This window comes from Chrysemys picta, chromosome 19, assembly GCF_011386835.1.
Source record: "Chrysemys picta bellii isolate R12L10 chromosome 19, ASM1138683v2, whole genome shotgun sequence".
Classification (NCBI taxonomy): Eukaryota; Metazoa; Chordata; order Testudines; family Emydidae; genus Chrysemys; species Chrysemys picta.
Window position 1 is genome coordinate 22,416,040 of NC_088809.1, and position 14,686 is coordinate 22,430,725.

General features: G+C 47.7%; 1 protein-coding gene across 5 annotated transcripts in view; it reads right to left on the reverse strand.

Moving 5' to 3' along the window:
• The window catches only part of HIP1 (huntingtin interacting protein 1), a 139,038-nt gene that overhangs the window by 71,386 nt on the left and 52,966 nt on the right, over window positions 1-14,686 (reverse strand). The window contains exon 1 of one of the 5 annotated variants that reach the window (XM_065572968.1): window positions 3,330-3,945. The exons of 3 other annotated variants lie outside the window; for them this stretch is intronic. In XM_065572968.1, coding sequence (XP_065429040.1) covers window positions 3,330-3,347 — 18 coding nt within the window. In that variant the 5' untranslated portion in view covers window positions 3,348-3,945. Of the gene's footprint in view, window positions 1-3,329; window positions 3,946-14,686 lie in introns of those variants that run through there. One more of the 5 variants, XM_005294332.5, reaches the window with a different exon arrangement.

Genomic DNA, 14,686 nt, shown 5'->3' on the forward strand with positions numbered 1-14,686 from the left:
AATAAATCCTCCAAATCTGGACCAGAGAGAGATTTCTTCCTCTTCAGTTGAGACACTAGAACGGCAAGCTGAGATTTCAGACTCACAGCATCTTGGTCAAATACAGAGACTATCCAAATTTCATCCATTAAGGAAACTCAACCCCTCCATCCCCCCTTCACAAACCCAAGGCATAAAAGCCATGCAAGCATGAGGGGATCAAGCTACACTTTTTATTTTTTAAACACTGCTCTTACTATGGGCTTTCCTATGGTACTCCTCAACAGAGGCTATGAGCACATCTTGGACTTTGCTAGACACATTGCAACAAGTGGCCACAAACAGGTATCAATACACCCCTACAACTGCCAAATTCCGACTAAAACTGGTGTGGGTGGGAGACCATGAGAGCTGGCAGAAAGAGTGGAACTGAGGGATGGTTAGAGAACAGACCCGTTTAACACCCTCCATTCCAGAACACTGCAATGGTGGGGGATACAGGAATGGTCTATTAATTTCTTACTGCTCTCAATAGTTTGTTGACTTGTTAGGTAAGGCTGTAACTCCTAGAAGGGGGATCTGCAGAGGTATTTTTGGCTCTGGTACCAACTCCTACTGTCACCAAACAGCAAGTCAATTAACCTCCAAGCCTCAGCATCCCCACCTGTCAAGTGAGGATGACAATATTTAACTACCTCGCAGGGGCCTGTGAGCATCCGTCAGTTAACATTTCCACAGGACTTCAAATATTAGGAGTACAACACAATTGCTAAGTATTGTTTTTACCCATCACAGCTTTGAACTTTCAGAAGTCAGCATACAACTCCTGAAACCAGCCAGTAAAGACACGGATAAAACCTGCGCCTTATTTTTGACTGGCGCAAGCTAGGATATTCCCAGGCAGTGCGTCCTGGGGAGTTACTGCACGTCTTGAGCAGCTGTTCCGCCAGAAAAGCACCCATTGGTCTTATTGCTTAAATACCGATAGGAGCCTGACGTCACTAGCAGCCAATCAGTTAAGCTGGTGGCCCACGTTGCAGAGCCAGTTCACAAGCATGCCCAGAAGCCTTCTCAGTGGTAGCAGGGTTTTGTATTTTATGCGGGGATTTCATGCAACAATAACCTTTCACAGAACACTTCTTTGCTTAATCTCTGTGCTTGCAGGACAGAAGGTCACTGGTCCCCTGCGTTTTCTATGCACAGCGTGTAACGACAAGTCTCCCACAGCCTCCAGAAACTCTCAATATTCGACCACACCAAGCAGCTGGAGTGTGCTGCAAAAATAAGCGTTTGGGCATTCTTGGTATTTATAGGACACAACAGGAGCCAGAATGGTTCTGGCTCAGTCCCCTGGCTTTAGGGTGTGCACTACTGGAAAAGGCTGGCCTGGAGATCCCTCAAACTCTCTGTACCCAAGGATCTAATCTCAGCAATTTGGCATCACAACAAATCCTGCATTTTGGCAGGGGGTTAGACTCGATGACCCTTGTAGTCCCTTCTAACCCTATGATTCTACAATCAAAGGAAAATTTTGCTGAGAAAAGAAATGATATTTCAGTCCTTACAGAACCTTCCATTCAGGATGAAACTTGCCCTTTGGGGTAGCCAGTCATATTCTCTCACCAAGTGCATATTCTGAAGGATGCTGCCTGAAAATACCTATCCAAGAGGAAGGTAAAAATCGAGCGGTGCATGATGACCTTACGCTCCAATTTCACCACACATTAGTTAAATTTCAAGCAAGTAACTGCAGATTTCCCCTTGCTAGAGAATATGTTTCATTCATGTGGGTAACCAGCATGCCTGTGAATTAAGCAGGTCCTAAGCTTGAATCCAAACAGAAGAACGCAAGGTCTCAGATGTGGAAAAAAAACCTGACATCTAATCCAGTACACGGACAGTCAGACTGTGAGGGTAGCAACTGGAGTTTGTCAAACTCCTTCCCCCCAAACTTCTGCCGAGAAGCAAACGAGAGGCAGGTCTTCTTAAAAGAAAAAGGAATCCCCTCGCCACAGCAGGCAGACGTGAGAAAACGAGAGGAGAGTGCATAGTGCATACATTTGTCTAATTAAGGTACCAAGAATCATTCAACCTAATGCCTGGCAGCTGATAGGTGCCAATAACTCAGAGCTGTAACCCTGAGGAAGGCTCGTGCTGGGTGACTGTGGGAGCCATGGCTCTGATCCCCAGAAGTGCCCCAGTGCCTTTTCAGAGCTCTCTGTTTGGATTTTTATGATCTTGAAAGGGAGACGGATCAAGAATAGTTATTAGGGCTGCAGACAGTGCTCCCTCCCCCCACTCAGCTCTGCCAATGCACTGGTGTCCTGACCCACGCTGGCCCCTGCTATTCCAGTGCTGAGCTACCATCACTCTGCAAATGAAAGCCTACTTTGCAAAGATTACCATTATTATTTGCACTATGAAAGGTTAGTGTATTAACCGAATGCACCACCTAGTAATTACCCCACAAAGCTATTTTCGAGCGGAAAGTACATTTGCATCCAGCACTTGCCTTTGCTCTGAACAAAAGGCAGGCACCACGGATCAGCTCCCCTCTTCTGTTGTACACAAAGATCTCTCTGCAAAGCACAGAATGTGTCTGAACCTTGCCCAAATGTGCATAAAGAGCTCACAGCAGCACCATACATGGAGACTCAAGTCCCTAAGGCACAACCTGAACGGTGCTAAACTAGAAGGCAGAGCAACAGGGAAAAACAAGTTCAGATGGGTGGAGGTGAGTGAATCCCAATTCCCAACACTCCACTTGATTCAGGCAGAGGGGCAGAAACTCAAACACAATAATAAGACTTTGTCTGAGGATCGATCCCAAAATAACTCCCGACTGCAGAGAGCACAAGGCTTGTATTAGAACAATTGCCCCCTCAAAAAAAAAAGGCACTTGTTGTTTCCCCCACATATTAAAACAATGGGAGCCCAATTCTGGGGTCTTTAATCTAGAAGAACTCCCTGTGACTCCACTGGAAAAGAGTTTTGCTTGATTAAAGCCCCCAGAATGTGGTCCTGAGAAACTAAGTACCTATGGAACTGGAGGGTGAGATGTAGTTGGGTAACTTGTAGGCAAACTCCTGAGATCTCCCTTCACAAGCCCCCCCCGCCCCCTCCTTCCCTTGCACGCTCACAATTATCAGTCTTCTGAGTCTGCCCAAACACAAGCACACACAACAGGGGCTAAATGGACTGGACTTAAAGGGAAAAGCACTTTGAGAGGCAGGTGCTCCGACAGCTCCAAGTGGAGAAAGGGGATTAAAATGAGCTCAGTGGGCAACCCGAGGCCAGGCTAAAGGGATGCTGGAACTGGAAACATGCATTAAGAGCAGCTGTTCACTTACCATCTTGCCCACCTCCATGGCCAAGGGCTGCTCCTGGCTCCCTACCCTCGAGGAGAGAGCCGGCTCAGAAATCCTGAAGCTTGAAGATCACAATATCCAAGAAGAAGACAGAGCTTCCCCCCCCCACCCCCGTTCTCTGAATGCTCAGAGGCTCGGCCGGTTAATACGGTTCTGAAAAGCCCATACTGGCAACCTTGCAAATCAGCAACAAGCGCCGTCCGACTGGAAATGCCGGGGCAGAGGAAGCATGCAGAGAGGAAGGTCTGAAAGCAGGGCCAGCTTGCAGGCTGAGGAGTGCCCAGAAAAAGGCAGAATGGAGCTGGAAGCAAAGGCGAGGTGAGGGGCAACAAAGCACCAACTCCCACGCGCTCCAAACAGCCCAGGGATGGCACAGCCCCTTCGACCAGGAAACCAGAAATGCTCTGGCTCATCCGATATCAGGAGGAGGAAAAGAATCGGGTGGCTGGAGCCTGCCTGCTGCACTCAGCCACACGCTGGAGTGTGTGATTTGAATAACAAAAGAGCTTCTCTCTCCAAGCCAGGAGGATGGAGCTGCTATTCAGAGAGCCAGTGGTGGGAGAGAGAGGGCGTGAGCGGGTATGTGTGTGGCGAGGGGACCGGGGCTACTGACAATCAGACTCAGGAAGTGGAGGCAGGGCTCTCCAAAAAGTGGGATGGATTTGGTCTCCCTCTGCACAGATGCTCTCTCCTTCCCACATACTCACTCGCCCAGACGGGGGCTTGCAAGGGTTAGCAGCGTCTTTCCAGGAAAACTACACGGGGTTCTACAAAATAAAATACCACGAGACCTTCCTTCTAAGAGTGTTTATTGCTGAGTCTTCTAAGCCAAAAAGCAGACGCGAGGGGAGGAGAAAGTGCAGAGGAGCAGCATAATGAGGGGGCTGGGCAGCCCTTCGGAGGCTGATCCACACAGTCACTCTGATGAAGTGGGCTGTAGCCCACGAAAGCTTACGCTCAAATAAATGTGTTAGTCTCTAAGGTGCCACAAGGACTCCTCTGTCTTTTTTACAGTCACTCCAGTCTCAATGCCTTGAGCATTCTCGGAACACGCTCGATCCCACACTTAGGTTTTTGCAAGTGGCCTGGATGTCCTCTCGTGGGGAGGGCCAACAATCAAAGGTCTCTTCAGCCTAGGAGCAATCTTCACGGGAACAAAGAGGCAATTGGGCTGGCTACTAGAGTCCTAATGCTTTCGACACAGTTTGCTAGTGACTGGCTGCACAGTCCTTGCCCGACATTTCTGACTGGAAGGTGCATCCCTCAAAGGAGCAGGCTTGTGGAGCAACAAACAGAGGAGAGAAAATGCAGTAAAGAAACAGAGAAAATATTGATCTGCCTAGGGTGGGGGGGCTGAGCGACTTAATTAGTGTTCAGACAGCGCTTTGAAATCCTCAGCTGAGGGGCATTAGAGAAGGACAAAGGCTTATTATTGTGCTTCCTTAAATGCCCTAAAAATAGCCCAAAAGTAGATGGGAGGAAATAGAACCCACCACTGACATGCTGCCACTGCTTTGGGAAAGGTGGAGGGGTGGAGAAGAAACAGAGCAGTCATTTTGCACCGCAGTTGCCGCTTATGGTGAAAAAGAAGGTGCAGGAACAGGAAGGAAGTAAAAGGAAGAAAGGTCTTGTTGAAAGAAAAATACAGTCTTGTGGTTCCGAGTATGCCAATTACTATGTGACCATGAGAAATCACTCAGCTCAGTGGTCCTCAGTGACCCCATCTGGAAAAGAAGAATGCCACTACCTTCCTCCCCTGCCATGAAACTCCCTACTGTTCATGAGGAGCACCAGAGAAAATGGTATGGTTAATAATAAGGCGGTGAAGAATCCCATATCCCACTCACACTGCAGAGAGAATCCAGGGAGGTAGAATGCAATCACCCATCTTCGCATTTAGTCCCTCATCCCCCCACCAGTTCTGAGATCTTCAGGAGTCCTCAGGCGTTCAGGTCCTCAATTTTACATCTCATTTGAAAGCCGACCCCCTCCAAGAGTGCTGTGTTCTCTAGCATCAGGGCATATAACTCTCCTTTGTATCCCTCCAGTTCAGTTAGAGGGCAACTTAGTCTGGGTGTCCGTACAGAACAGCTCAACAGCAACTGGATATTGGCACTGTACTTCACAGCTCTTTCACCCTAAAAGCACAGAAGAGGCTTGCAAAGGTGCTTGAGATGGTGCACAATGCCCCTTGCTCTCCCACAGCAAATGAACTGGAAAATTAAAGGGAAGGTGGCTCTGGAAGAGATACCAGAACTACATCTTCCTCTCTCCTGGCCCCAATCCCTCATTCAAAGTCAGCTCAAACACAAGAATTATGGCTGCTCAAGGTGAAGCACGTCCCATCAAATGAAATGTCTTCTGTTCCTAGTAAGTAAATGTTGACAGGTTCCTACAGACCTTCAGGAATTCACCTGAAGCACCCAGCACAGAACATTAGCAAGGAGTGGTTTTAGACAAGAAGAATTTGGTCAGACTGTGAGTTAACACTGTGCCCCCATCTAGGGGGGACCTTGCCTCATCAAGGAAAAAACTTCCTATACTTGTCTCCACTTGGATTTTACAGCAAGATAGCGAACTCACATTAGTTATCTCCCTTGAAACACACACCTTTTTTGGTAGTGAAGTCAGTAACAGCCATAATGGGACAGCTGTCCAGTTTTTCCCCCACAATGAACTGGTGTTGACATGGTTCTGCAAGTGGGATGGGTACTGACACGCACACAATTGGGCTGAGAAGTAAGACCCATGCATGTAGATAACTCAATCATGTTTGACAAGCAGATCACAACTTGGCTACAAAACTAAGGCTGTACTTCTAGTGTAGACAGAACTTTAGTTCGAGGAGTAGAGCCCCTAACTCACGGGATCCTCATTCCATAATCCTGGTAGGACATCAACAGAGGATTCCATAATACTCTGCAGTCTGCAACCAGCCCATGAGTATGTGGCTTTACTGGGATCTGTCCTTTGAAGTATACATTTTGGCAGAGACACTAAATGAGAATTAGATACTCATTACGACTACTTGAGATAATTGGGTTGCAGTAGCACACTACCACCAAGAGCAGTCATTTTTCTTCCACTTTTGCTGGCACGAATACGTAGCTTGATTGCAAAAGGCAGCTCTGCAAAATCGTTGCACAGCACCCCTCATTTAGATTGCCTCTCCCTGCAGCCTACAAATGCATCTATGGCACCACTCCGGGCAACGAAATCTGCATCCCACATGCCAGGGACAAAGGGGGATGCAGCCATGACAAGGAAATCACCCCTGACTGGACCTGCCAAGAGTGTGGCAGTGTCTGTGCCTCCCATCTGAGCCTTGTTGATCATCAGAGGGACCAAGATGAGCTGTTTACTTGATGGACTATGAATAATGATACAGTGGGGGGGAGGGAGGGGAAGCTAAGCAGGCACCAGCACCAGCAGGCGGTTGGCAATTTTGGCTTAAAAAGTATAAGCAGTTTTAGCCACACACTTCTCTCTGAAGCTTCTTAGATGAGTGATTTCCAGTCAGTAAAGCAGTGGTTCTGATCCTTTCCAGGTTACTGTACCCCTTTCAGGGGTCTGATTTTTCTTGTGTACCCCAAGTTTCACGTCACTTAAAAAATACCTGCTTACAAAATCAGACATAAAAATACAAGAATGTGATAGCACACTATTACTGACAAATTGCTGACTTTCTCATTTTTACCATACAATTATAAAATAAATCAATTGGAATATAAATATTGTATTTACATTTCAGTGTATAGTAGATAGAGCAGTATAAACAAGTCATTGTCTGTATGGTATTTTAGTGTGTATTGATTTCACTAGTGCTTTTTATGTAGCCTGTTGTAAAATTAGGTAAATATCTAGATGTGTTGATGTACTCCCTGTAAGACCTCTGTGTACCCCCAAGGGTACAAGTACCCCTAGTTGAGAACTACTGCAGTAAAGAATCCCACCCATTTCACTCCAGATCTAAAACTGTGTGTATACTGTAGCTGAAAACCACTCAGATTCCATAGCCACTTGAAATTTCACATAGCCCCAGGCACACTGTGATGCATTCAGTTGCTTTGCTTTACTCTATGTAGGTCACTGTTTTAGAGTAAGCACCCCACAGAGTGCTTTTGTCATCAAAAATCTGCTGGGAACTGGTCCAAACATGCACAGGAAGTACAGAAGACAACCTGTTAAGTTACGAGGGGATCACGGGTTTTAGAGGTAAATTCATACAAGTTTCCACTTTTAAGTTCCTTCTCACTGCAGCCTGTCTGAGGACAGCCTCAGAATGGGAGAATCCCCCACCACTGATGGCTGGCAGGTACGATATCAAAATATGGGAAATCCATTCAGTAGACTGAACTTAGAACCGGAGTATGAAGGACATCAGCTTCGGTGGTTTCTGCTCTCCCAGTTTATACATGAACAGCTAGTCCTCCGGCCTCAATGCCCTCCTTGGCTTAGTAACGGTGATGTTCCTGAGTTAGCTCTGCCTGAGCCACCCCCCATAAAAATAGAGTGCAAGTGCCAGCTCCCCGAGTACCCGTCCACCACACTAGGTGTGTACTCGAGGTGGCTAGCCCCTCCCACTGTTTGCTTTGCCATAGCTACACTCTTCTTTTAGCACACTATCTCAGTCAGAGCGAGCGCAGATCTGTCTCCTCACACTGGGAATGACACCTTCAGCTTGAAGTGCAGAATTACCCTATGTAGTTTACATAATAATATAAATGTCTCTAGTTCTAGTGTATGTGTATCACTGCCCTCTACTGGATAGTATGAGAACTTCTCAACTTTGTAACATAGGTCCTACACAGCTAACAGATTCTTCTTTAGCTTAATTGGTTCTATGCTTTTGGTGTAAGAGGATCCAAGTTCTGGCCCTGCTGTTGCTGTGAAAGTTCAAGAGGCCATGGCACGCAACACAGCAGCTAACTAGGATCACAACTTTGTTGACACATTTAACTTATGAGTAAAGCTACGTTTTAGTCATGGGCAGAGCACGGAGACACACTGTTCCCCTCCCCCCAGGGGCGCGCTTCCAGGAGTGGCGTGGGGCCACGGCATGCAGGCAGCCTGCCTGAGGCCTGCTGCGCCGCCGGCCGGAGCCTGCACCTCGAACCCCCTCCTGCACCGCAACCCCCTGCCCCAGGTCAGAATCCCCTCCTGCACCCAAACTCCCTCACAGAGCCCGCACCCCTCACCCTCTCCTGCACCCCAACACTCTGCCCCAGCCTGGAGCCTCTTCCTGCACCCAAACTCCCTCCCAGAAAGAAACTAATATAACAGCTGTTCTAAGGTAAGAAGTAGGCTATTTTGAATTAACTATATTCTACATGTTTTAAGTCTGAAATGTAACCACAGAACGGCTTTATGTTAATTAAAAGGCAAGTTTAGTATAACGTTAATAATCTCGATGCCATAATTGTGGTCATTTTGTTTTAAATTAGGAAAAAGACGTGTATACAGGGGCCCCACAAAATTTAAATAGCCCCGGGCCCACAGGAGAGTTAATCCGGCCCTGCATATTGCCACCAGTCCTGGACCGAAATCAGGAGACCAGTATGTGCCAGAGTCAGATATCTGCCAGCCCTGCATTTCTCCTCTCCATGCAGAGTCAGCACACTCATGTAGGAGAAGATACAGGACTGAGAAGCTACCTAATACACTGATCGGCTCCTTGGCATGAGTGCTTCCCGGCAGAGTGCAGGTGTGTCTGGAGCCTGGTGAAGACCATAAAAAGGGCAGGAAGGTAAAGTGCATCTCGGCCTTCTGAACTACACTCTGCTGTCCCTCTGGGCTGCTGGTGATAAAGACCTTCCACAATGATGCCCTAAAGAAAGATTTGTCATCTTTATGGCCAAATGAGTCTGGGCGGAATGTATGGGAACCAGTGCTCAAATTACGGCTAGGAGTTGTGGGGGCTGAGCCCCTTTCTACTGCTAGGGGCCACCTCACTTCTGTGGCATGGCCCAATTCCTGCTCACTATGGTTTAAAGCACGCCACTTGACATTCAGGGGCCCCTACTCCCCCCCTCCCATAATTGGAGCACTGATGGGAACGTCCCTGCCAATGGGATATGAACACTCAAATAGATGAGACAGCCTGTTTCTCCCATGCACACCCCAACACAAAAATCAAAGCCGGGCTCCCAGAGTCCTTAACTCAGATGCTATGATTTAGTCCCCTTTGGGGAGCCCCAGTTTCCACTGAGTACATCGGAGAGAAAATCTGAATTCACATCCCAGCCTGCTCGGATGTGGGCTGTTGATTTATTCCTCAGCCCCCCTTTCATTTCCAGGAGCTCAAAGGGGTAGCCAGCGCATAGCTGGCTACAGGGTCTCTCATGAGATCACATCAACAATGCAATACTACTGTGAAGAAGGCCAAGCCACTGATGGCAGGGTACACAGCAAAGGATTCTAAAGGCCTGGAACGGGGACACAGTGGGCGGGGTTGTATAAGCACACTGTGCATGTACCCCATTCATAGCTCATGGTGGGAACCCGAGAATGGCTTATATGATGAAACGAAACTTCAAGGAGAAGGAATTTGAAAACGTGAGGAAATAAGTTAGAAAGGGAAAAAAGTTTAGAAATTAAAATCCATATCACTTCTCTGCATGGAGGGTGCTTAAAATCTCTTATGCGAGAGAGTCAAACCAGGAACCAAAAACACAACAGAAAATAACCCAGTACAATTAAATGGCAATATGCTAGTTTACTGAGGCCAAAAGAGTTTCTCAAGGAAAAGCAAAAAAGTATCTCTCTCCCATTCACAATGCTGATAGAATTAAACACACAGCTGGGCAGGCAAACTGCATGATGGAGATTTAGTGGGTCAAGAGGAGATCTAAAGATCAAATGGCAAAAACAAGGGCAAATCATAAAATAAAAATCAATCAACTGTGGGAGAGTCCGCAGAATCTGTCAGGCCACGGTGGTGTGTAACAGGGGCAATGAAAGAGAAAGAACCGGGCAGCGTAGGGCATCCCTACTCCTGGGTTACTTTTTGACAAATGAATGGTGAGGCACTGCCAGGGGCTGGAGGTACAAAAAGCGACTGAACAACCTGAGAGGTCACAGCCAGTAGCGTAGCGGGGTGTGTGTGTGTGTGTGTGTGTGTGTGTGCAGGGGAAGCAGCTGCTTCCCCTCTGCGCATTTTCCAAAAGCGGCGCCTTAGTTAGGGGTAACCATGGCGCAAGCAGGCGGGGCCCACGCACCGCTCTGAAGCTTGGCCTGCCAGGCCGGCGCTGGGCTCCTGCAGGCAAGGGGGGGCAGCACCTACTCCCCCTCAAAGAAGTCTACAAAGCACGTAGAAAGCCTAGGTAGAGGCAACGTTGGAAATGCACCTAGCAGGGGATGGTTAGTATGAGAGCCTTGGGGACGGGATCATCTCACGTATTATAGATTCTGCAGCGCGGAGGCGTGAATCTCTGGGGATTTGCTGTTTTGTCAGACTATTAGCATTGTTTGGAATATGTTTTTCTTGTGGTGTTATACACACGATGCAATTTTGTACTAATGCACTAGCCTGACACACAGCACAAATCCCTCTAGGCGTGCGCACTGCGTGATGGCTTGTCTACATCGCAGTAGCGGCAACTTACGCTCACCCAGCCACTCCTTATTGCTAACCAAGTTATTGGCTCTGCTCCCTGCACACAGATGCCCTGCACTGCTCCGTTTCCTTGAACTTTCTTCATATCACATCCTATACCGTGAAACTCATTGGCGACCGTGGATCTTTTCAAAGTGCAGGTGTTGGATAGGTAACACACTTCCTCGTGTGGTGCTCTGTCTCCCTCTAGTGGCTGGGCCACACACAGAGGCTACTAGTTATGAGCTAACAGAGGTGGATCTTTTAGTAAATGCTCATGGTTTTAGATCTAGAGGTCCTAAGTTCAACACTTGCTGCCGCCACTGACTGCTGCAGGGGCATAACGTTGTAAGTGGTGGCCTAGAGGGCGATTCGAGCAGGCTGTTTTTCCCAGCTGGGGTGGGGTGGGAGTGTAACCCACACCCACTCAGTGTGCTGCTCTTCCCCCTCTAGTGGTAGCTGGGCCACATACAGACGGTACAGCCTTGGCTAATAGAAGTGGGTCTTTTAACTCAAGCAGTAGAGACTCAAGATTTTCGATCCAGAGGTGCTGGGTTCAATCCCCACTACCAGCAACCCCTTCAGAGATGTTATGTTACCAGGGGTGTGGATTAGATAAATATTGCCAACGTTTTCCCGAGCATTGAAGATCATACATGTAATCTGCCACATTATTTCAAGACTATGGAAAGCTACTTTTCCAATAAGAGCCTTGGCTCCTCCAGACAACCCAGGCCGAGGTCCATTACGACTAGCCCACTCAAACTGCCATCCAGAATCAGTACGTTCTAGTCAGTGTCATTCAGCCAACCACACAAACCAGTGCAGCTATGGACAAGTAGGTGGAACGGTCGACGTGTACACGCAGCAGATCATCAACGGAGAGGAAAGAGAACTGTGCATGAAGACAAAGAAGATGCTCTGAAAAATGTGCGAATATTCAAATAAGGGAATGTGAGAGACAGTAAAGTAAGCAGAGATTAAAGTCAGCATAGAAAACAGAAAGGAGCAGGATCTAAACATGAGGAGTGGAATCTCCACCACAGAAAACAGGCTACATGACACACATTCCTGCACGGCTCATTTAGAACAGCCGTGAGTTGGAGGGGAGGGAATGCCCTTACAACCCCACTGACACTGACCTATTTCCAGCCAGGCCTCAGGGACCTTTTGCCACATGCTCTTGGTCAGGTGGCTGAGGGGGAAGCTTGTTCTCAGATCAGTGGAATAACCTTGGACCAAGTGCTGGCTAAGGGGAGGGCTGAGACACTGTGACCTCCTCTGCCCACTGGGAAAATAGGGGCAGGTTCCCTCTTCCCCCCACGCACACTGTAATTACATCCATTGCTCAGATGACAATGGCAGCGACAGCTGCAAAACAGCTTCACTGAAGAGAGTTGCCAGTCTTCCCCTCTTGCCCTCCAGCAATTCAAAACAGCTGCTCCTCTCTTGGCACATCTGCTCTCCCTCCAGCTGAAGTGTTCGTGTTGGTCCTCATGATGTACAGTACTAACCTTTGTAATTAGCACTCCCTTCAGTGGCAGGGGCGAAGGCATTGCACATGGATTACCAACAATCCGGAAAGCATACCCTAGAAAACCAACAGCAGAGGCTGAGGATGTCCTATCCTCCAGGAACTCAAAGACTGCAGTATGGGCTCCACCTCAGATCACTGGGCCGCCCATCCAACATCCTATGGGACAATGGCCCACCTGCTTCAGAGGAAAGCAGAGAAGCCTTATTATGCATCTATCTATGCAACTCAAACCACATGAGGAAATTTCTTCCTGCTCCCAGCAGGAGGTCAGTTTACTCCCTAAGCCTGGGGCACAGAGACCCCTTACCACATATCCCCAAAGTTCACAGCCTCTACTATGGATTTATTCGCCCTGATGCAGATCAGTCAGTATCTTGGTGAAAAGACACAGCCCCGGCCACGTAGCAGCTGCCAAAAAAAACACTGGAAAAGAAACACACCCAGAACCCTCAACCCTCTCTCCCACCCTTCACACCTCCCCTGGAGCATCAACAAGATTGGAAGGGGGTAAGGGAGGGCACACAAAATTCTGATTGGCATTAATAAGGGCGGGGAGCATTCAACACCTTCCTTGAATCTTACAGAGATCTTTGTCTCAATTATAGCCTTTGGCAGCAAGTTTGACAAGTTAATTATACGTTATTTTTAAAAATATTTCCTTTGATCAGTTTTACAGTTCTTGCCTCTATTTGACCGAGTGCCCCGCTGTATGGGATGGAATAAATTGAAAGCCTAGCTGGCCTTTACTATACCCTCCATCCATGACTTTCTATGCTCTCTCATCTCTGGTCTCACTTTTCACTATTCCAGATCTAAAAATAGTTCTAGGCCTTTTCAACCCTCCGCCGATGGAGCCCTCCTACCTCCTGGGTGACTAATACTCTTTGTTGCCCTCTCAATCTTTGCTGTATTTCTCGAGTCTTTTTTTGAGATGAGAGACCTGAAACTGAAGGCTGCTCCCAAGGCGAGGACATCCCATGGATTTGCAGAACAGACATTAGAATACTTTTCATATTCTTCTTTGTCCCTTTTCAATACAGGCGAACATGTTATTTCCTGTTCTACCTTCATCATGCAGTGTGGGTGAGATTCGCCTCTGCGCGAAATTGGTCTTATGCAGGATTTAGGTGGTTCGCACACCTTGAGCTGGCCCGTGCACAGGGGTGAATTTAACCTAAGCAAACCGCATCACCACACCATGGCCACCTAGGCCACTTTCCTCTGCAGAGACACTTACTTCTAGACCCATCTCTGTGGATGAACAGTTTAAGCTGCTCCTCTCAATGCATGTTACCCAGCTCCTGACTGGAGCCAGTTTCAACTACCACTGTATTGTCCAAATACCTACTTTTGTTAGGACTTTCTGGAGTTTATGATCCTCCTCTTGCACTTGAGTTATTGATACAATAGCCCATAATCTCCCCTTTGATATGGTAGAATTTCAGCATCCGGACAATGATTTTTAAAACTCATATCAAATTACTGGCAAAAAATACCCCAATGCTATTTTCAGAGGCGTGCTATGTCAGGGCCTAACCGGGAACTCACATTAGCCAGTCTATCATCCAAAGAAGTCAGCAGGGCATTACTGTGCAAATATAGATACCTATTTCAGAGCTTTGCACAGTATCAGCAGAGGCTAGCATAGACTTACGGAGCGGTGCACTGTGGGTAGCTATCCCACAGTTCCCACAGTCTCTGCCGCCCACTGGAATTCTGGGTTAAGCTCCCAATGCCTGATGGGGCAAAAACATTGTCACGGGTGGTTTTGGGTACATGTCGTCAGTCGCCCCTCCTTCCGTGAAAGGAACGGCAGACAATCGTTTCACGCCAGACACCAGGGCAATTAGAAGAGCACAGCAAGGCGCGCTGCGCATCAGAGAGGCTTTGAAAGCCAGTTTCATGACTGGCCAGACTTCGGTATGACAGTTGTGTGTGTTCCTCCTTGATGCAAACCCGCCCCCTTTGTTGATTTTAATTCCCTGTAAGCTAACCACCCTCCCCCCTTCAAAATAAAGTAACTATTGTTTTGAAACCATGCATTCTTTATTAATTAAAAAAAAAAAAAGAGAGAGAGATAACGGACAAGGTAGCCCGGGTGGGGTGGGGGGAGGAGGGAAGGACAAGGCCACATTGCTTATTGTAGCCACACTAAAAATCAAACTTTTTGAATGACAGCCTTCTGTTGCTTGGGCCATCCTCTGGAGT